Source organism: Argopecten irradians, chromosome 11, assembly GCF_041381155.1.
Source record: "Argopecten irradians isolate NY chromosome 11, Ai_NY, whole genome shotgun sequence".
NCBI lineage: Eukaryota > Metazoa > Mollusca > Bivalvia > Pectinida > Pectinidae > Argopecten > Argopecten irradians.
The window spans coordinates 41,420,368-41,445,485 of NC_091144.1; the positions used below are offsets into that span (position 1 = coordinate 41,420,368).

General features: G+C 39.4%; 2 protein-coding genes across 2 annotated transcripts in view; one reads left to right on the top strand and one right to left on the bottom strand.

Moving 5' to 3' along the window:
- Positions 1–8,084, top strand: part of LOC138335594 (charged multivesicular body protein 7-like) — a 32,469-nt gene extending 24,385 nt beyond the window's left edge. Inside the window, 2 exon segments of the mRNA XM_069284759.1 lie at positions 6,937–7,198; positions 7,448–8,084. Of these exon segments, the coding sequence (XP_069140860.1) occupies positions 6,937–7,198; positions 7,448–7,692 (507 nt within the window). The 3' untranslated portion in view covers positions 7,693–8,084.
- The window catches only part of LOC138334644 (vacuolar protein sorting-associated protein 51 homolog), a 65,483-nt gene continuing 48,447 nt past the window's right edge, over positions 8,083–25,118 (bottom strand). The window contains 6 exon segments of the mRNA XM_069283281.1: positions 8,083–8,602; positions 9,242–9,320; positions 9,630–9,742; positions 9,996–10,116; positions 16,578–16,807; positions 17,900–18,046. Coding sequence (XP_069139382.1) covers positions 8,573–8,602; positions 9,242–9,320; positions 9,630–9,742; positions 9,996–10,116; positions 16,578–16,807; positions 17,900–18,046 — 720 coding nt within the window. The 3' untranslated portion in view covers positions 8,083–8,572.

Genomic DNA, 25,118 nt, shown 5'->3' on the forward strand with positions numbered 1-25,118 from the left:
TCCATAGATAACTTAGCTGAGGTTTGTGTCCATAGATAACTTAGCTGGGGTTTGTGTCCATAGATAACTTAGCTGAGGTTTGTGTCCATAGATAACTTAGCTGGGTTTGTGTCCATAGATAACTTAGCTGGGTTTTGTGTCCATAGATAACTTAGCTGAGGTTTGTGTCCATAGATAACTTAGCTGAGGTTTGTGTCCATAGATAACTTAGCTGAGGTTTGTGTCCATAGATAACTTAGCTGAGGTTTGTGTCCATAGATAACTTAGCTGAGGTTTGTGTCCATAGATAACTTAGCTGAGGTTTGTGTCCATAGATAACTTAGCTGAGGTTTGTGTCCATAGATAACTTAGCTGAGGTTTGTGTCCATAGATAACTTAGCTGAGGTTTGTTGTCCATAGATAACTTAGCTGAGGTTTGTGTCCATAGATAACTTAGCTGAGGTTTGTGTCCATAGATAACTTATCTGAGGTTTGTGTCATAGATAACTTAGCTGAGGTTTGTGTCCATAGATAACTTAGCTGAGGTTTGTGTCCATAGATAACTTAGCTGAGGTTTGTGTCCATAGATAACTTAGCTGAGGTTTGTGTCCATAGATAACTTAGCTGAGGTTTGTGTCCATAGATAACTTAGCTGAGGTTTGTGTCCATAGATAACTTAGCTGAGGTTTGTGTCCATAGATAACTTAGCTGAGGTTTGTGTCCATAGATAACTTAGCTGAGGTTTGTGTCCATAGATAACTTAGCTGAGTTTGTGTCCATAGATAACTTAGCTGAGGTTTGTGTCCATAGATAACTTAGCTGAGGTTTGTGTCCATAGATAACTTAGCTGAGGTTTGTGTCCATAGATAACTTAGCTGAGGTTTGTGTCCATAGATAACTTAGCTGAGGTTTGTGTCCATAGATAACTTAGCTGAGGTTTGTGTCCATAGATAACTTAGCTGAGGTTTGTGTCCATAGATAACTTAGCTGAGGTTTGTGTCCATAGATAACTTAGCTGAGGTTTGTGTCCATAGATAACTTAGCTGAGGTTTGTGTCCATAGATAACTTAGCTGAGGTTTGTGTCCATAGATAACTTAGCTGGGGTTTGTGTCCATAGATAACTTAGCTGATGTTTGTGTCCATAGATAACTTAGCTGATAAGTTAGCTGAGGTTTGTGTCCATAGATAACTTAGCTGAGGTTTGTGTCCATAGATAACTTAGCTGAGGTTTGTGTCCATAGATAACTTAGCTGAGGTTTGTGTCCATAGATAACTTAGCTGAGGTTTGTGTGTCCATAGATAACTTAGCTGAGGTTTGTGTCCATAGATAACTTAGCTGAGGTTTGTGTCCATAGATAACTTAGCTGAGGTTTGTGTCCATAGATAACTTAGCTGAGGTTTGTGTCCATAGATAACTTAGCTGAGGTTTGTGTCCATAGATAACTTAGCTGAGGTTTGTGTCCATAGATAACTTAGCTGGGTTTGTGTCCATAGATAACTTAGCTGAGGTTTGTGCATAGATAACTTAGCTGAGGTTTGTGTCCATAGATAACTTAGCTGGGTTTGTGTCCATAGATAACTTAGCTGAGGTTTGTGTCCATAGATAACTTAGCTGAGGTTTGTGTCCATAGATAACTTAGCTGAGGTTTGTGTCCATAGATAACTTAGCTGAGGTTTGTGTCCATAGATAACTTAGCTGAGGTTTGTGTGTCCATAGATAACTTAGCTGAGGTTTGTGTCCATAGATAACTTAGCTGAGGTTTGTGTCCATAGATAACTTAGCTGGGTTTGTGTCCATAGATAACTTAGCTGAGGTTTGTGTCCATAGATAACTTAGCTGAGGTTTGTGTCCATAGATAACTTAGCTGAGGTTTGTGTCCATAGATAACTTAGCTGAGGTTTGTGTCCATAGATAACTTAGCTGAGGTTTGTGTCCATAGATAACTTAGCTGGGGTTTGTGTCCATAGATAACTTAGCTGGGGTTTGTGTCCATAGATAACTTAGCTGAGGTTTGTGTCCATAGATAACTTAGCTGAGGTTTGTGTCCATAGATAACTTAGCTGAGGTTTGTGTCCATAGATAACTTAGCTGAGGTTTGTGTCCATAGATAACTTAGCTGAGGTTTGTGTCCATAGATAACTTAGCTGAAGTTTGTGTTTATTTAGCTGAGGTTTGTGTCCATAGATAACTTAGCTGAGGTTTGTGTCCATAGATAACTTAGCTGGGGTTTGTGTCCATAGATAACTTAGCTGGGGTTTGTGTCCATAGATAACTTAGCTGAGGTTTGTGTCCATAGATAACTTAGCTGAGGTTTGTGTCCATAGATAACTTAGCTGAGGTTTGTGTCCATAGATAACTTAGCTGAGGTTTGTGTCCATAGATAACTTAGCTGAGGTTTGTGTCCATAGATAACTTAGCTGAGGTTTGTGTCCATAGATAACTTAGCTGAGGTTTGTGTCCATAGATAACTTAGCTGAGGTTTGTGTCCATAGATAACTTAGCTGAGGTTTGTGTCCATAGATAACTTAGCTGAGGTTTGTGTCCATAGATAACTTAGCTGAGGTTTGTGTCCATAGATAACTTAGCTGAGGTTTGTGTCCATAGATAACTTAGCTGAGGTTTGTGTCCATAGATAACTTAGCTGAGGTTTGTGTCCATAGATAACTTAGCTGATGTTTGTGTCCATAGATAACTTAGCTGATAAGTTAGCTGAGGTTTGTGTGATAACTTAGCTGAGGTTTGTGTCCATAGATAACTTAGCTGAGGTTTGTGTCCATAGATAACTTAGCTGATGTTTGTGTCCATAGATAACTTAGCTGAGGTTTGTGTCCATAGATAACTTAGCTGAGGTTTGTGTCCATAGATAACTTAGCTGAGGTTTGTGTCCATAGATAACTTAGCTGGGGTTTGTGTCCATAGATAACTTAGCTGAGGTTTGTGTCCATAGATAACTTAGCTGAGGTTTGTGTCCATAGATAACTTAGCTGAGGTTTGTGTCCATAGATAACTTAGCTGAGGTTTGTGTCCATAGATAACTTAGCTGAGGTTTGTGTCCATAGATAACTTAGCTGAGGTTTGTGTCCATAGATAACTTAGCTGAGGTTTGTGTCCATAGATAACTTAGCTGAGGTTTGTGTCCATAGATAACTTAGCTGGGGTTTGTGTCCATAGATAACTTAGCTGAGGTTTGTGTCCATAGATAACTTAGCTGAGGTTTGTGTCCATAGATAACTTAGCTGAGGTTTGTGTCCATAGATAACTTAGCTGGGGTTTGTGTCCATAGATAACTTAGCTGAGGTTTGTGTGTCCATAGATAACTTAGCTGAGGTTTGTGTCCATAGATAACTTAGCTGAGGTTTGTGTCCATAGATAACTTAGCTGAGGTTTGTGTCCATAGATAACTTAGCTGAGGTTTGTGTCCATAGATAACTTAGCTGAGGTTTGTGTCCATAGATAACTTAGCTGAGGTTTGTGTCCATAGATAACTTAGCTGGGGTTTGTGTCCATAGATAACTTAGCTGGGGTTTGTGTCCATAGATAACTTAGCTGAGGTTTGTGTCCATAGATAACTTAGCTGAGGTTTGTGTCCATAGATAACTTAGCTGAGGTTTGTGTCCATAGATAACTTAGCTGAGGTTTGTGTCCATAGATAACTTAGCTGGGGTTTGTGTCCATAGATAACTTAGCTGAGGTTTGTGTCCATAGATAACTTAGCTGGGTTTGTGTCCATAGATAACTTAGCTGAGGTTTGTGTCCATAGATAACTTAGCTGAGGTTTGTGTCCATAGATAACTTAGCTGAGGTTTGTGTCCATAGATAACTTAGCTGAGGTTTGTGTCCATAGATAACTTAGCTGAGGTTTGTGTCCATAGATAACTTAGCTGAGGTTTGTGTCCATAGATAACTTAGCTGAGGTTTGTGTCCATAGATAACTTAGCTGAGGTTTGTGTCCATAGATAACTTAGCTGAGGTTTGTGTTTATTAATAGATAACTTAGCTGATGTTTGTGTCCATAGATAACTTAGCTGAGGTTTGTGTCCATAGATAACTTAGCTGAGGTTTGTGTTTATTTAAGTTGTTTATTTAGTTGGTGTTTGTGTCCATAGATAACTTAGCTGAGGTTTGTGTCCATAGATAACTTAGCTGAGGTTTGTGTCCATAGATAACTTAGCTGAGGTTTGTGTCCATAGATAACTTAGCTGAGGTTTGTGTCCATAGATAACTTAGCTGAGGTTTGTGTCCATAGATAACTTAGCTGAGGTTTGTGTCCATAGATAACTTAGCTGTCCATAGATAACTTAGCTGGGTTTGTGTCCATAGATAACTTAGCTGAGGTTTGTGTCCATAGATAACTTAGCTGAGGTTTGTGTCCATAGATAACTTAGCTGAGGTTTGTGTCCATAGATAACTTAGCTGAGGTTTGTGTCCATAGATAACTTAGCTGAGGTTTGTGTCCATAGATAACTTAGCTGAGGTTTGTGTCCATAGATAACTTAGCTGAGGTTTGTGTCCATAGATAACTTAGCTGAGGTTTGTGTCCATAGATAACTTAGCTGAGGTTTGTGTCCATAGATAACTTAGCTGAGGTTTGTGTCCATAGATAACTTAGCTGAGGTTTGTGTCCATAGATAACTTAGCTGAGGTTTGTGTCCATAGATAACTTAGCTGAGTGTTTGTGTCCATGTGTCCATAGATAACTTAGCTGAGGTTTGTGTCCATAGATAACTTAGCTGAGGTTTGTGTCCATAGATAACTTAGCTGAGGGTTTGTGTCCATAGATAACTTAGCTGAGGTTTGTGTCCATAGATAACTTAGCTGAGGTTTGTGTCCATAGATAACTTAGCTGAGGTTTGTGTCCATAGATAACTTAGCTGAGGTTTGTGTCCATAGATAACTTAGCTGAGGTTTGTGTCCATAGATAACTTAGCTGAGGTTTGTGTCCATAGATAACTTAGCTGAGGTTGTGTCATGATAACTTAGCTGAGGTTTGTGTCCATAGATAACTTAGCTGAGGTTTGTGTCCATAGATAACTTAGCTGAGGTTTGTGTCCATAGATAACTTAGCTGAGGTTTGTGTCCATAGATAACTTAGCTGAGGTTTGTGTCCATAGATAACTTAGCTGAGGTTTGTGTCCATAGATAACTTAGCTGAGGTTTGTGTCCATAGATAACTTAGCTGAGGTTTGTGTCCATAGATAACTTAGCTGAGGTTTGTGTCCATAGATAACTTAGCTGAGGTTTGTGTCCATAGATAACTTAGCTGAGGTTTGTGTTCCATAGATAACTTAGCTGAGGTTTGTGTCCATAGATAACTTAGCTGAGGTTTGTGTCCATAGATAACTTAGCTGAGGTTTGTGTCCATAGATAACTTAGCTGGGTTTGTGTCCATAGATAACTTAGCTGAGGTTTGTGTCCATAGATAACTTAGCTGAGGTTTGTGTCCATAGATAACTTAGCTGAGGTTTGTGTCCATAGATAACTTAGCTGAGGTTTGTGTCCATAGATAACTTAGCTGAGGTTTGTGTCCATAGATAACTTAGCTGAGGTTTGTGTCCATAGATAACTTAGCTGAGGTTTTGTGTCCATAGATAACTTAGCTGAGGTTTGTGTCCATAGATAACTTAGCTGAGGTTTGTGTCCATAGATAACTTAGCTGAGGTTTGTGTCCATAGATAACTTAGCTGAGGTTTGTGTCCATAGATAACTTAGCTGAGGTTTGTGTCCATAGATAACTTAGCTGATAAGTTAGCTGAGGTTTGTGTCCATAGATAACTTAGCTGAGGTTTGTGTCCATAGATAACTTAGCTGAGGTTTGTGTCCATAGATAACTTAGCTGAGGTTTGTGTCCATAGATAACTTAGCTGAGGTTTGTGTCCATAGATAACTTAGCTGAGGTTTGTGTCCATAGATAACTTAGCTGAGGTTTGTGTCCATAGATAACTTAGCTGAGGTTTGTGTCCATAGATAACTTAGCTGAGGTTTGTGTCCATAGATAACTTAGCTGAGGTTTGTGTCCATAGATAACTTAGCTGGGGTTTGTGTCCATAGATAACTTAGCTGAGGTTTGTGTCCATAGATAACTTAGCTGAGGTTTGTGTCCATAGATAACTTAGCTGAGGTTTGTGTCCATAGATAACTTAGCTGAGGTTTGTGTCCATAGATAACTTAGCTGGGGTTTGTGTCCATAGATAACTTAGCTGAGGTTTGTGTCCATAGATAACTTAGCTGATGTTTGTGTCCATAGATAACTTAGCTGAGGTTTGTGTCCATAGATAACTTAGCTGGGGTTTGTGTCCATAGATAACTTAGCTGAGGTTTGTGTTCATAGATAACTTAGCTGGGGTTTGTGTCCATAGATAACTTAGCTGAGGTTTGTGTTCATAGATAGCTTAACTGAGGTTTGTGTCCATGGATAACTTAGCTGATGTTTGTGTCCATATATATGTGTATATATCTCTTTGTTTGCCAATACAAATCATTGTATAGACTAGATTACAAAACAATTGTTTTATAAATCAAAACAGTAACAGTACTCGCCAAATGGATAAATGGTCTTTTCAAAGTTAAGATTTGTTCATATCTGTTTTTAATTAAGTGCTTGATTAAACATAAAATAAATAGGAAGGTGTTACTAATCCACCTTCATGATTGAATTTTATCATTAAGTTTACAAAACATTACGCGTAGGGGAAATATTGGCGATCGGGCAAACTTCCGTGTAATTAGCGTAAATTACCCCCTCGCATAAATGTCCACGTTTACAGTATACTTTGACACATCACACATAACGATTACCATGGAAACACAATTTGGTTGTCATATAGTCTCAAAATCAATTCTTACACTATAGTCTATCAATATATCTTACACTATTATATATAATAGTTAATTAATTTATCTGCCATATACCCTATCTCTGAATACAAAAGATATCAATGTAGATCATCTTTAACAGATTTTGGACCATCAAAATGAGATTGAGTCGGAAATGTCCAGGATTGGAGATGTCAGCTCAGAGGATCTAGAAAAGGAACTTGAAAATCTTATTGGAGATCAAATGTCCTCTCCAGGGGGCAGCTCTGTTGTGCCACTGGAGGAAGCTACTATCTTACCACAAGGGGACATTACTCCATCACCAGGCCCAGTGGGCAGTGGTACTGACGGAGCAAGAATCCCACCTACAGATGATGTGGTGGAGATAGCCGATCTTCTGGCAGGTTAGAAATGTATTACATTGTAAATCAGTGTTCATGAATCTTAATAAGTTTATAGTGTTCTGAGCCATGGTAAGCAAAATGAAAACTTTGAAACAAAAACAAGACAAAAGCATAAATTTAGAAGAATAAACTTTGGCCATGAGCAACTCGATCAATCTCCTATAGATCTTGGGTGAAAGATTCCCATACTACCAATGAAACAATTGTATGTTTGTCTTGACTTGCTGTAATTCCACGTTCATGTTTCAGATCTTGACTTTGGCTCACCCTCTCGCCCGTACGTCCTTAAAAGTTCACTGTCTAGCCAGGACGTTCTTAAAAGTTCACCATCTCACCCAGACATCCTAAAAAGTTCACCAAATAGTTGTTACACTGAAACCTGTGACATTGACTTCCCTGAGGTGCCAAATTTTGCTCCAGGAACATCAAAAACATCGAAAGAACGAGAAAAAACACGGACTAAATCCCCACAAAAAGTAGCAGCATGGTCTTAAGAAAACCTTTTTACTCCTTATTGTGTCATAATAACAATTCTTGTTACTGCAATTTGTCGGAAGCCACTGAAGGGATCTTTCTCAAAGTTCATGTATAGATTCTCCTTCGTCTTTAGTTGGGCATATTGAATTTTGAGACCGAACAGTCAACAAGATGGCAAATAGGCCGCCATCTTGGATTTTGATAGTTGAAGCTTGTAAAGCAGAGAAAACATCTCTCTTTTAATTATCATACATAAGATCCTGCTTTAGTGGATACCAAGATCCCTCTGTGATCTCTTGTATAAAATGTGATTATGGTAAATATATGTTTGTATTTATTGTATGTTTTAAAATGAAAATTCTCTTGTTATGTTTACAATCATGAATTCAGAAAAATAAAATACAATATTTTCAACCAATAAATCCATTTTATTATCCAAGGGCAATTCACCAATAATTCACCATCTGACCACTCATAGCAATCAATTTACAGGTCATACCACAGAATTCTAAAGAGATTTGGATTTTTAAAGAGAATTTTTTATTTCAAACCCTGATGAAAAAACATAAATAGTTTAATTTCCTCTAAGTAGTTTTTCATTGTATGTTAATTTTACAATGGCATAATTCATACTGGTTAAAAAGAATGCTATATTATGTTAGACTTGTGGTTTCCTCTGACACCATAGAAACACATTAAAAACACATCTATTGTAGATACAATAGTATCTATTGTAAACTAGGCCCACAATTGATCACAGATTACCAAGTAGGGTGACTAACTCAAGCTGTCCCATTATAACCGAGTTTATTGCACAAGTTGGTCCAATGTTTTCACAAACAAACATTGTTATCTGGTCCAATATTTTCACAATACATCGTTATCAAGACTTTAAAGTCATCCTCTTTCACATATCAGATCAATCACCTGTGAATAAAAAAAGGGTAAATTGGCTTTAAAGAGTAAAGTTTAAACATTGATAAGAGATCATTCGGAATTATTGTTGGAGCCCGTTCCTTTACATTAATAAACAAAGTGATAAATTGTCATGGTGACGTTGACCTTGATATTACCCTAGTAATGATAACGGTGTCCTTGACCTTGATATTACCCTAGTAATGATAATGGTGTCCTTGAACTTGATATTACCCTAGTAATGATAACGGTGTCCTTGACCTTGATATTGCCCTAGTAATGATAATGGTGTCCTTGACCTTGATATTGCCCTAGTAATGATAACAGTGTCCTTGACCTTGATATTGCCCTAGTAATGATAATGGTGTCCTTGACCTTGATATTGCCCTAGTAATGATAACGGTGTCCTTGACCTTGATATTGCCCTAGTAATGATAACAGTGACCTTGACATTGATATTGCCCTAGTTACGATAACGGTGTCCTTGACCTTGATATTGCCCTAGTAACAATAACGGTGTCCTTGACCTTGATATTACCCTAGTAATGATATTGGTGACCTTGACATTATCCCTGTAATACCTTATTTATCCTAGTAATTATGACTATAATTAATTAATAATGACATATGGGGACCTTGACTAATACTTACACTTTGCTCCATAAGGACTGCATCAAGACACCTATGAACAGTACTGCCTACAATTTCATCCAGTAGCACTTGAACCAAACTGAAACAAAATACATGCACACATCTTAAATAGAGTTTTTAAAATAGTACAATTTTATTGTACATGTACTGCTATTATATAACCAAATGGGAAAACAGTTTTAATACATAAATGTACATAATTGTTTAGTCATATTGAGACCCTTTTTTCCAGCTCGAGACCCTTTTTTCCAGCTCTTAGAGTCAGACCAAATCCCCAGAATACAACTAGAATATCCAGAGGTAGGGGAAACAACTTTTCATCTAACACAAATCTCGAGAGATAGGTGGGACAATTAACAAATCTCCAGAGGGAGGGGAGGCAACTTACTTTTCATCTGATACAAATCTCCATAGGTAAAGTTGAAGATAGTTAGTGTCAACTTGTATCTGTTGTAACCCATAGCGACCAAACGTTCGTAGTCGAACACACTCCATGAATGTCTGTCAAAACATAAACCAGTATATAATTGATTGATTGTAAAACAGCAATCATAGCTACGCTCAGCAAGCGAGGATGTTTATCAATGCTTACTTTGAACTAATTCAATTTCATATTCATGAGTGTGTATTCCCAAGCATAACTTAAGCCATATTTGATGAAATGTATTATCTGTCGATTAAGTAACAGGTCACATCTGGTTAAGACAAGTTACACTCTATTGCTTTTCTATTGTATACGATTGATTTACTCCACCTTTAAACTGATCTTCACTATCCCGGTCAGCACGGACACTTTGGAGAACTCTACTGTGCTGAAGATCTCAATCTTCTCCGAGAACAGCTTCTGGATATTACTCATCAGGCTATTGTCGATACTGTAACAGATAAAGAGCATTGTTTGGTGGTGGAGACAGAGAAAATTGTTCTGGTATGGAGACAAGAGAGTGTAGTTTGGTATGGAGACAGAGAAAATTGTTTGGTATGGAGACAGAGAGTGTAGTTTGGTATGGAGACAGAGAAAAATTGTTTGGTGTGGAGACAGAGAAAATTGTTTGGTATGGAGACAGAGAGTTTAGTTTGGTATGGAGACAGAGAGAATTGATTTGGTTTGTTTGGTATGGAGACAGAGAGAAAGTCATTGTTTGGTATGGAGACAGAGATCATTGTTTGGTATGGAGACACAGGACATTGGTTGGTATGGAGACAGAGAAAATTGTTTGGTGGTGGAGACAGGGAGATAATTGTTTGGTATGGAGACAGAGAGAATTGTTTGGTATGGAGACAGAGAATTGTTTGATATGGAGACAGAGATAGAATTGTTTGGTGTGGAGACCAGAGATCATTGTTTGGTTGTGGAGACAGAGAAAATTGTTTGGTATGGAGACAGGGAGAATTGTTTGTATGGAGGACAGAGAGAATTGTTTGGTATGGAGACAGAGATCATTTGTTTGGTATGGAGACAGAGAGAATTGTTTGGTATGGAGACAGAGAAATTGTTTGGTATGGAGACAGAGAGCAAATTGTTTGGTATGGAGACAGAGAGAATTGTTTTGGTATGGAGACAGAGAAAATTGTTTGGTGTGGAGACAGAGAGATATTTGTTTGGTGTGGAGAGAGAATATTGTTTGGTATGGAGTAGATTATTGTTGGATATGGAGACAGGAAAATTGTTTGGTGGGACAGATGGAGATAGAGAACAATCATTGTTTGGTGTGGAGACAGAGAAAATTGTTTGGTATGGGAGACAGAGATCATTGTTTGGTATGGAGACAGAGAGAATTGTTTGGTATGGAGACAGAGAGAATTGTTTGGTATGGAGACAAAGAAAATTGTTTGGTGTGGAGACATTGTTTGGTATGGAGACAGAGAGAGATAATTGTTTGGTATGGAGACAGAGATCCATTGTTTGGTGTGGAGACAGAGAAAATTGTATTGGTATGGAGACAGAGAGAATTGTTTGGTATGGAGACAGAGAAGGATTGTTTGGTATGGAGACAGAGAGCGAATTGTTTGGTATGAGAGACAGAGAAAAATAATGTTTGGTATGGAGGACAGAGAGAGATTGTTTGGTATGGAGACAGAGAGAATTGTTTGGTATGGAGACAGAGAGAATTGTTTGGTAATTGAGACAGAGAATCATTGTTTTGTATGGAGACAGAGAATTGTTTGGTATGGAGACAGACATCATTGTTTGGTATGGAGACAGAAGATCATTGTTTGGTATGGAGACAGAGAGAATTGTTTGGTATGGAGACAGAGAGAATTGTTTTGGGGTTTTGGTATGGAGACAGAGAGAAATTGTTTGGTATGGAGACAGAGATAATTGTTTGGTTTGGAGACAGAGATCAATTGTTTGGTATGGAGACAAGAGAGAATTGTTTTGGTATGGAAGACAGAGAGAATTGTTTGGTTTGGTATTTGGTGTGGAGACAAAGATCATTGTTTGGTGTGGAGGGGGGAAACAGAGAGAATTTGTTTGGTATGGAGACAGAGAGAATTGTTTGGTATGGAGACAGAGAGATCATTGTTTGGTATGGAGACAGAGATCATTGTTTGGTATGGAGACAGAGAGCATTGTTTGGTATGGAGACAGAGAGCATTGTTTGGTATGGAGACAGAGATAATTGTTTGGTATGGAGACAGAGAGAATTGTTTGGTATGGAGACAGAGATCATTGTTTGGTATGGAGACAGAGAGTATTGTTTGGTATGGAGACAGAGATCATTGTTTGGTATGGAGACAGAGAGAATTGTTTGGTATGGAGACAGAGAGAATTGTTTGGTATGGAGTCAGAGAGAATCATTGTTTGGTATGGAGACACAGACATCATTGTTTGGTATGGAGACAGAGAGAAATTGTTTGGTATGGAGCCAGACAGAAGATCATTGTTTGGTATGGAGACAGAGAAATTTGTTTGGTAAGGAGACAGAGAGAATTGTTTGGTATGGAGACAGAGAGATCATTGTTTGGTATGGAGACAGAGAGAAATTGTTTGGTATGGAGACAGAGAGAAATTGTTTTGTTTGTTTGGTAATGGAGGAGACAGAGAGGAATTGTTTGTTTGGAGTATGTGAGACAGAGAAAATTGTTTGGTATGTGACAGAGCAGAATTATTTGTGTATTGGAGACCAAGATCATTGTTTGGTATGGAGACAGAGAGAGAATATTGTTTTTGGTATGGTGAGACAGAGAGAATTGTTTGGTATGGAGACAGAGATCAATTGTTTGCTTTGGAGGACAGAGAGAATTATTTGGTATGGAGACACCAGAGATCATTGTTTGGTATTGGAGACAGTTTTGGAGAGAAATTGTTTGTATGGTATGGAGACAGAGAGATAATTGTTTGGTATGGAGACAGAGAGAAATTTGTTTGGTATGGAGACAGAGAAAATTGTTTGGTATGGAGACAGAGAAAATTGTTTGGTATGGAGACAGAGAGAATTGTTTGGTATGGAGACAGAGAAAATTGTTTGGTATGGAGACACAGAAAGATTGTTTGGTATGGAGGACAGAGAAAATTGTTTTGTGTGGAGACAGAGAAAATTGTTTGGTATGGAGACAGAGAGAATTGTTTGGTATGGAGACAGAGAGTGTTTGAATGTTTGGTATGGAGACAGAGAAAATTGTTTGGTATGGAGACAGAGAGACAATTGTTTGGTATGGAGACAGAGAAAATTGTTTGGTATATGGAGACAAAGATCATTGTTTGGTACATGGAGACAGAGAGATAATTGTTTGGTTGGAGACAGAGAGAATTGTTTGTATGGAGACAGAGAGAATTGTTTGGTATGGAGACAGAGATCATTGTTTGGTATGGAGACAGAGAGAATTGTTTGGTATGGAGACAGAGAGTATTGTTTGGTATGGAGACAGAGAGAATTGTTTGGTATGGAGACAGAGAGAATTGTTTGGTATGGAGACAGAGATAATTGTTTGGTATGGAGACAGAGATCATTGTTTGGTATGGAGACAGAGAGTGTAGTTTGGTATGGAGACAGAGAGAATTGTTTGGTATGGAGACAGAGAGAATTGTTTGGTATGGAGACAGAGAAAATTGTTTGGTGTGGAGACAGAGAAAATTGTTTGGTATGGAGACAGAGAGAATTGTTTGGTATGGAGACAGAGAGAATTGTATGGTATGGAAACAGAGAGCATTGTTTGGTATGGAGACAGAGAGTATTGTTTGGTATGGAGACAGAGAGAATTGTTTGGTATGGAGACAGAGATAAAATTGTTTTTGGTATGGAGACAGAGAGAATTGTTTGGTATGGAGACAGAGAAATTGTTTGGTATGGAGACAGAGAGAATTGTTTGGTATGGAGACAGAGAGAGAATTGTTTGGTATGGAGACAGAGATTTTTGGTGTGGAGACAAAGAACATTGTTTGGTATGGAGACAGAGAGGAATTGTTTTGTATGGAGACAGAGAAAATTGTTTGGTATGGAGACAAAGAATCATTGTTTGGTATGGAGACAGGAGAGTATTGTTTGGTATGGAGACAGAGAGAAATTGTTTGGTATGGAGACAGAGAAAATTGTTTGGTATGGAGACAAAGATCATTGTTTGGTATGGAGACAGAGATCATTGTTTGGTATGGAGACAGAGAGAATTGTTTGGTATGGAGACAGAGAGAATTGTTTGGTATGGAGACAGAGAGAATTGTTTGGTATGGAGACAGAGAGAATTGTTTGGTATGGAGACAGAGAGAATTGTTTGGTATGGAGACAGAGATAATTGTTTGGTATGGAGACAGAGAGAATTGTTTGGTATGGAGACAGAGATAATTGTTTGGTATGGAGACAGAGAGAATTGTTTGGTATGGAGACAGAGAGAATTGTTTGGTATGGAGACAGAGAGAATTGTTTGGTATGGAGACAGAGATCATTGTTTGGTATGGAGACAGAGAAAATTGTTTGGTATGGAGACAGAGAGAATTGTTTGGTATGGAGACAGAGATCATTGTTTGGTATGGAGACAGAGAGAATTGTTTGGTATGGAGACAGAGAGTATTGTTTGGTATGGAGACAGAGAGAATTGTTTGGTATGGAGACAGAGATCATTGTTTGGTATGGAGACAGAGAAAATTGTTTGGTATGGAGACAGAGAAAATTGTTTGGTATGGAGACAGAGAATCATTGTTTGGTATGGAGACAGAGATCATTGTTTGGTATGGAGACAGAGAGATCATTGTTTGGTATGGAGACAGAGAGTAAGTTGTTTGGTATGGAGACAGAGAGAATTGTTTGGTATGGAGACAGAGAGAATTGTTTGGTATGGAGACAAGACATCATTGTTTGGTATGGAGACAGAGAGTATTGTTTGGTATGGAGACAGAGAGAATTGTTTGGTATGGAGACAGAGAGAATTGTTTGGTATGGAGACAGAGAGAATTGTTTGGTATGGAGACAGAGAGAATTGTTTTGGTATGGAGACAGAGATCAATTGTTTGGTGTGGAGACAAAGATCATTGTTTGGTATGGAGACAGAGAGTATTGTTTGGTATGGAGACAGAGAGAATTGTTTGGTATGGAGACAGAGAGAATTGTTTGGTATGGAGACAGAGAGAATTGTTTGGTATGGAGACAGAGAGAATTGTTTGGTATGGAGACAGAGAGAATTGTTTGGTATGGAGACAGAGAGAATTGTTTGGTATGGAGACAGAGAGAATTGTTTGGTATGGAGACAGAGAGAATTGTTTGGTATGGAGACAGAGATCATTGTTTGGTATGGAGACAGAGATAATTGTTTGGTATGGAGACAGAGAGAATTGTTTGGTATGGAGACAGAGAAAATTGTTTGGTAGCGACAGAGAGCATTGTTTGGTATGGCGACACAGAAAATTGTTTGGTATGGGAGACAGAGAAAATTGTTTGGTATGGAGACAGAGATCATTGTTTGGTATGGAGACAGAGAGAATGTGTTTGGTATGGAGACAGAGAGTATTGGTTTGGTATGGAGACAGAGAAAATTGTTTGGTATGGAGACAGAGATCATTGTTTGGTGTGGAGACAGAGAAAATTGTTTGGTATGGAGACGGAGAGAATTGTTTGGTAAGGAGACGGAGAGAATTGTTTGATAAAGGAGACAGAGAAATGTTTGATATGGAGACAGAGAGAATTGTTTGGTATGGAGACAGAGAACATTGTTTGGTATGGAGACCAGAGAGAAAATTGTTTGGTGTGGAGACAAAGATCATTGTTTGGTGTGGAGACAGAGAATATTGTTTGGTATGGAGACAGAGAGAATTGTTTGATATGGAGACAGAGAAGAATTGTTTGGTATGGAGACAGAGAGAATTGTTTGGTATTGAGACAAAAAAAAAATGTTTGGTATGGAGACAGAGAGAATTGTTTGGTATGGAGACAGAGATAATTGTTTGGTATGGAGACAGAGAAAATTGTTTGGTATTGGAGACAAAAAAAATTGTTTGGTATGGAGACAGAGATAATTGTTTGGTATGGAGACAGACATCATTGTTTTTGGTATGGAGCCAGAAACATCATTGTTTGGTATGGAGACAGAGAGAATTGTTTGGTATGGAGACAGAGAGAATTGTTTGGTATGGAGACAGAGAGAATTGTTTGGTGTGGAGACAAAGATCATTGTTTGGTGTGGAGACAGAGAAAATTGTTTGGTATGGAGACAGAGAGAATTGTTTGGTATGGAGACAGAGAGAATTGTTTGGTATGGAGACAGAGATCATTGTTTGGTATGGAGACAGAGAGTATTGTTTGGTATGGAGACAGAGAGAATTGTTTGGTATGGAGACAGAGAGAATTGTTTGGTATGGAGACAGAGAGAATTGTTTGGTATGGAGACAAAGAAAATTGTTTGGTATGGAGACAGAGATCATTGTTTGGTATGGAGACAGAGATCATTGTTTGGTATGGAGACAGAGAGAATTGTTTGGTATGGAGACAGAGAAAATTGTTTGGTATGGAGACAGAGAGAATTGTTTGGTATGGAGACAGAGATAATTGTTTGGTATGGAGACAGAGAGAATTGTTTGGTATGGAGACAAAGATCATTGTTTGGTATGGAGACAGAGATAATTGTTTGGTATGGAGACAGAGAGAATTGTTTGGTATGGAGACAGAGATCATTGTTTGGTATGGAGACAGAGAGAATTGTTTGGTATGGAGACAGAGATAATTGTTTGGTATGGAGACAGAGAGAATTGTTTGGTATGGAGACAGAGATCATTGTTTGGTATGAGAGACAGTTTGGTATGGAGACATCATTGTTTGGTATGGAGACAGAGAGTATTGTTTGGTATGGAGACAGAGAGTATTGTTTGGTATGGAGACAGAGAGAATTGTTTGACGAGGATAATCACCTTGGAGCGTAGTTCCACTGGCCGGGTTTCTTATTCTGTGATACACTGTAGCTGTGTGTACGTCGACTCGAATCACTGCTCCGCTCCTTACGACAGCCCTCTTCATATAGCTGCCCCACCTGGATATCAATAGCTGTAATATCCTCAATAACTCGCTTCATCACTGCGCGAACATTTCTCGGCTCAATTGTGTTCAGCCAATCTCTTGTCTCAACACTCTTTCTCAGCATCTAGAAAACAAAGCCATTCAACATCAAAAATATCAATTTGAAAATTTTGAAAATAAAGTTTATATATAAAGGCCAATTCTGATGATCTAAAAAGTCACTGACCTGTGAAATTGAGATTCTCTGACCTGTAATATAAAGTCACTGACCTGTGATATTGAGGGTCATTGAGAGTCACTGACCTGTGATATTGAGAATCATTGACCTGTAATATAAAGTCACTGACCTGTGATATTGAGGGTCATTGAGAGTCACTGACCTGTGATATTGAGAATCACTGACCTGTAATATAAAGTCACTGACCTGTGATATTGAGAGTCACTGACCTGTGATATTGAGAGTCAATTACCTGTGATATTGAGAGTCACTGACCTGTGATATTGAGGGTCAATTACCTGTGATATTGAGAGTCAATTACCTGTGATATTGAGAGTCACTGACCTGTGATATTGAGAGTCACTGACCTGTGATATTGAGGGTCAATTACCTGTGATATTGAGAGTCAATTACCTGTGATATTGAGAGTCACTGACCTGTGATATTGAGAGTCACTGACCTGTGATATTGAGGGTCAATTACCTGTGATATTGAGGGTCAATTACCTGTGATATTGAGAGTCACTGACCTGTGATATTGAGAGTCACTGACCTGTGATATTGAGGGTCAATTACCTGTGATATTGAGGGTCAATTACCTGTGATATTGAGAGTCACTGACCTGTGATATTGAGAGACCCTGACCTGTGATCTTGAGAGTTACTGACCTGTGATATTGAGAGTCACTGACCAGTGATATTGAGAGTCACTGACCTGTGATATTGAGAGTTACTGACCTGTGATATTGAGAGTCACTGACCTGTGATATTGAGAGTCACTGACCTGTGATATTGAGAGTCACTGACCTGTGATATTGAGAGTCACTGACCTGTGATCTTGAGAGTTACTGACCTGTGATATTGAGAGTCACTGACCTGTGATATTGAGAGTCACTGACCTGTGATATTGAGAGTCACTGACCTGTGATATTCAGGGTCATTGAGAGTCACTGACCTGTGATATTGCGAGTTACTGACCTGTGATATTGAGAGTCACTGACCTGTGATATTGAAAGACCCTGGACTTTGACGTAGTGGTTTAGAAGTCGCTGGGCTGTGTCTTTGGCCTTGTTACAGAGGTCAGACATGGGGGTCAGCGGGTGACTTGGGTGTTCCTCCAATAAAAACTGCTCCTCAGTTAGGGTCAACTACATCAAACAATAAATCAAAAGTTAGGATATATTTTATATACCAACACTGCAATATACAGTATCCCCTGTGTCACATTACATACACTTTACCCACACTGTACTATACACTATCCCCTGTGTCACGTTACATACACTTTACCCACACTGTACTATACACTATCCCCTGTGTCACGTTACATACACTTTACCCACACTGTACTATACACTATCCCCTGTGTCACATTACATACACTTTACCCACACTGTACTATACACTATCCCCTGTGTCACATTACATACACTTTACCCACACTGTACTATACACTATCCCCTGTGTCACGTTACATACACTTTACCCACACTGTACTATACACTATCCCCTGTGTCACGTTACATACACTTTACCCACACTGTACTATACACTATCCCCTGTGTCACATACACTTTACCCACACTGTACGTATACACTATCGCCTGTATCACGTTACATACACACTTTACCCACACTGTACTATACACTATCCCCTGTGTCACATTACATACACTTTACCCACACTGTACTATACACTATCCCCTGTGTCACATTACATACACTTTACCCACACTGTACTATACACTATCCCCTGTGTCACATTACATACACTTTACCCACACTGTACTATACACTATCCCCTGTGTCACATTACATACACTTTACCCACACTGTACTATACACTATCCCCTGTGTCACATTACATACACTTTACCCACACTGTACTATACACTATCCCCTGTGTCACATTACATACACTTTACCCACACTGTACTATACACTATCCCCTGTGTCACATTACATACACTTTACCCACACTGTACTATACACTATCCCCTGTGTCACATTACATACACTTTACCCACACTGTACTATACACTATCCCCTGTGTCACATTACATACACTTTACCCACACTGTACTATACACTATCCCCTGTGTCACATTACATACACTTTACCCACACTGTACTATACACTATCCCCTGTGTCACGTTACATACACTTTACCCACACTGTACTATACACTATCCCCTGTGTCACGTTACATACACTTTACCCACACTGTACTATACACTATCCCCTGTGTCACGTTACATACACTTTACCCACACTGTACTATACACTATCCCCTGTGTCACACGTTACATACACTTTACCCCACACTGTACTATACACTATCCCCTGTGTCACGTTACATACACTTTACCCACACTGTACTATACACTATCCCCTGTGTCACATTACATACACTTTACCCACACTGTACTATACACTATCCCCTGTGTCACATTACATACACTTTACCCACACTGTACTATACACTATCCCCTGTGTCACATTACATACACTTTACCCACACTGTACTATACACTATCCCCCTGTGTCATGTTACATACACTTTACCCACACTGTACTATACACTATCCCCTGTGTCACGTTACATACACTTTACCCACACTGTACTATACACTATCCCCTGTGTCACATTACATACACTTTACCCACACTGTACTATACACTATCCCCTGTGTCACATTACATACACTTTACCCACACTGTACTATACACTATCCCCTGTGTCATGTTACATACACTTTACCCACACTGTACTATACACTATCCCCTGTGTCACGTTACATACACTTTACCCACACTGTACTATACACTATCCCCTGTGTCACGTTTACATACACACTTTACCAACACTGTACTATACACTATCCCCTGTGTCACGTTACATACACTTTACCCACACTGTACTATACACTATCCCCTGTGTCACATTACATACACTTTACCCACACTGTACTATACACTATCCCCTGTGTCACATTACATACACTTTACCCACACTGTACTATACACTATCCCCTGTGTCACATTACATACACTTTACCCACACTGTACTATACACTATCCCCTGTGTCACGTTACATACACTTTACCCACACTGTACTATACACTATCCCCTGTGTCACATTACATACACTTTACCCACACTGTACTATACACTATCCCCTGTGTCACATTACATACACTTTACCCACACTGTACTATACACTATCCCCTGTGTCACGTTACATACACTTTACCCACACTGTACTATACACTATCCCCTGTGTCACGTTACATACACTTTACCCACACTGTACTATACACTATCCCCTGTGTCACATTACATACACTTTACCCACACTGTACTATACACTATCCCCTGTGTCACGTACATACACTTTACCCACACTGTACTATACACTATCCCCTGTGTCACGTTTACATACACTTTACCCACACTGTACTATACACTATCCCCTGTGTCACATTACATACACTTTACCCACACTGTACTATACACTATCCCCTGTGTCACGTTACATACACTTTACCCACACTGTACTATACACTATCCCCTGTGTCACATTTACATACACTTTACCCACACTGTACTATACACTATCCCCTGTGTCACGTTACATACACTTTACCCACAATGTACTATACACTATCCCCTGTGTCACATTACATACACTTTACCCACACTGTACTATACACTATCCCCTGTGTCACATACACTTACACTTTACCCACACTATCAGTACTATACACTATCCCCTGTGTCACATTACATACACTTTACCCACACTGTACTATACACTATCCCCTGTGTCACATACACTTTACCCACACTGTACTATACACTATCCCCTGTGTCACGTTACATACACTTTACCCACACTGTACTATACACTATCCCCTGTGTCACGTTACATACACTTTACCCACACTGTACTATACACTATCCCCTGTGTCACATTACATACACTTTACCCACACTGTACTATACACTATCCCCTGTGTCACATTACATACACTTTACCCACACTGTACTATACACTATCCCCTGTGTCACGTTACATACACTTTACCCACACTGTACTATACACTATCCCCTGTGTCACATTACATACACTTTACCCACACTGTACTATACACTATCCCCTGTGTCACGTTACATACACTTTACCCACACTGTACTATACACTATCCCCTGTGTCACGTTACATACACTTTACCCACACTGTACTATACACTATCCCCTGTGTCACGTTACATACACTTTACCCACACTGTACTATACACTATCCCCTGTGTCACGTTACATACACTTTACCCACACTGTACTATACACTATCCCCTGTGTCACGTTACATACACTTTACCCACACTGTACTATACACTATCCCCTGTGTCACATTACATACACTTTACCCACACTGTACTATACACTATCCCCTGTGTCACGTTACATACACTTTACCCACACTGTACTATACACTATATCCCCTGTGTCACGTTACATACACTTTACCCACACTGTACTATACACTATCCCCTGTGTCACGTTACATACACTTTACCCACACTGTACTATACACTATCCCCTGTGTCACGTTACATACACTTTACCCACACTGTACTATACACTATCCCCTGTGTCACATTACATACACTTTACCCACACTGTACTATACACTATCCCCTGTGTCACGTTACATACACTTTACCCACACTGTACTATACACTATCCCCTGTGTCACTTACATACACTTTACCCACACTGTACTATACACTATCCCCTGTGTCACGTTACATACACTTTACCCACACTGTACTATACACTATCCCCTGTGTCACATTACATACACTTTACCCACACTGTACTATACACTATCCCCTGTGTCACATTACATACACTTTACCCACACTGTACTATACACTATCCCCTGTGTCACGTTACATACACTTTACCCACACTGTACTATACACTATCCCCTGTGTCACATTACATACACTTTACCCACACTGTACTATACACTATCCCCTGTGTCACATTACATACACTTTACCCACACTGTACTATACACTATCCCCTGTGTCACGTTACATACACTTTACCCACACTGTACTATACACTATCCCCTGTGTCACATTACATACACTTTAACCCACACTGTACTATACACTATCCCCTGTGTCACATTTACATACACTTTACCCACACTGTACTATACACTATCCCCTGTGTCACATTACATACACTTTACCCACACTGTACTATACACTATCCCCTGTGTCATGTTACATACACTTTACCCACACTGTACTATACACTATCCCCTGTGTCACATTACATACACTTTACCCACACTGTACTATACACTATCCCCTGTGTCATGTTACATACACTTTACCCACACTGTACTATACACTATCCCCTGTGTCACGTTACATACACTTTACCCACACTGTACTATACACTATCCCCTGTGTCACATTACATACACTTTTACCCACACTGTACTATACACTATCCCCTGTGTCACATTACATGCACTTTACCCACACTGTACTATACACTATCCCCTGTGTCACATTACATACACTTTACCCACACTGTAATATACACTATCCCCTGTGTCACGTTACATACACTTTACCCACACTGTACTATACACTATCCCCTGTGTCATTTACATACACTTTACCAACACTGTACTATACACTATCCCCTGTGTCACATTACATACACTTTACCCACACTGTACTATACACTATCCCCTGTGTCATGTTACATACACTTTACCCACACTGTACTATACACTATCCCCTGTGTCACATTACATACACTTTACCCACACTGTACTATACACTATCCCCTGTGTCACATTACATGCACTTTACCCACACTGTACTATACACTATCCCCTGTGTCACATTACATACACTTTACCCACACTGTACTATACACTATCCCCTGTGTCACGTTACATACACTTTACCCACACTGTACTATACACTATCCCCTGTGTCACGTTACATACACTTTACCCACACTGTACTATACACTATCCCCTGTGTCACTTACATACACTCCCTGTTACCCACACTTTACCCACACTGTACTATACACTATCCCCTGTGTCACATTACATACACTTTACCCACACTGTACTATACACTATCCCCTGTGTCATGTTACATACACTTTACCCACACTGTACTATACACTATCCCCTGTGTCACATTACATACACTTTACCCACACTGTACTATACACTATCCCCTGTGTCACATTACATACACTTTACCCACACTGTACTATACACTATCCCCTGTGTCACGTTACATACACTTTACCCACACTGTACTATACACTATCCCCTGTGTCACATTACATACACTTTACCCACACTGTACTATACACTATCCCCTGTGTCACGTTACATACACTTTACCCACACTGTACTATACACTATCCCCTGTGTCACGTTACATACACTTTACCCACACTGTACTATACACTATCCCCTGTGTCACATTACATACACTTTACCCACACTGTACTATACACTATCCCCTGTGTCACGTTACATACACTTTACCCACACTGTACTATACACTATCCCCTGTGTCACATTACATACACTTTACCCACACTGTACTATACACTATCCCCTGTGTCATGTTACATACACTTTACCCACACTGTACTATACACTATCCCCTGTGTCACGTTACATACACTTTACCCACACTGTACTATACACTATCCCCTGTGTCACATTACATACACTTTACCCACACTGTACTATACACTATCCCCTGTGTCACGTTACATACACTTTACCCACACTGTACTATACACTATCCCCTGTGTCACATTACATACACTTTACCCACACTGTACTATACACTATCCCCTGTGTCACATTACATACACTTTACCCACACTGTACTATACACTATCCCCTGTGTCACATTACATACACTTTACCCACACTGTAACTATAACACTATCCCCTGTGTCACATTACATACACTTTACCCACACTGTACTATACACTATCCCCTGTGTCATGTTACATACACTTTACCCACACTGTACTATACACTATCCCCTGTGTCACATTACATACACTTTACCCACACTGTACTATACACTATCCCCTGTGTCATGTTACATACACTTTACCCACACTGTACTATACACTATCCCCTGTGTCATGTCACATACACTTTACCCACACTGTACTATACACTATCCCCTGTGTCACATTACATACACTTTACCCACACTGTACTATACACTATCCCCTGTGTCACATTACATACACTTTACCCACACTGTACTATACACTATCCCCTGTGTCACATTACATACACTTTACCCACACTGTACTATACACTATCCCCTGTGTCACATTACATACACTTTACCCACACTGTACTATACACTATCCCCTGTGTCACATTACATACACTTTACCAACACTGTACTATACACTATCCCCTGTGTCACATTACATACACTTTACCCACACTGTACTATACACTATCCCCTGTGTCACATTACATACACTTTACCCACACTGTACTATACACTATCCCCTGTGTCACGTTACATACACTTTACCCACACTGTACTATACACTATCCCCTGTGTCACATTACATACACTTTACCCACACTGTACTATACACTATCCCCTGTGTCACATTACATACACTTTACCCACACTGTACTATACACTATCCCCTGTGTCACATTACATACACTTTACCCACACTGTACTATACACTATCCCCTGTGTCACGTTACATACACTTTACCCACACTGTACTATACACTATCCCCTGTGTCACATTACATACACTTTACCCACACTGTACTATACACTATCCCCTGTGTCACATTACATACACTTTACCCACACTGTACTATACACTATCCCCTGTGTCACATTACATACACTTTACCCACACTGTACTATACACTATCCCCTGTGTCACATTACATACACTTTACCCACACTGTACTATACACTATCCCCTGTGTCATGTTACATACACTTTACCCACACTGTACTATACACTATCCCCTGTGTCACATTACATACACTTTACCCACACTGTACTATACACTATCCCCTGTGTCACATTACATACACTTTACCCACACTGTACTATACACTATCCCCTGTGTCACATTACATACAC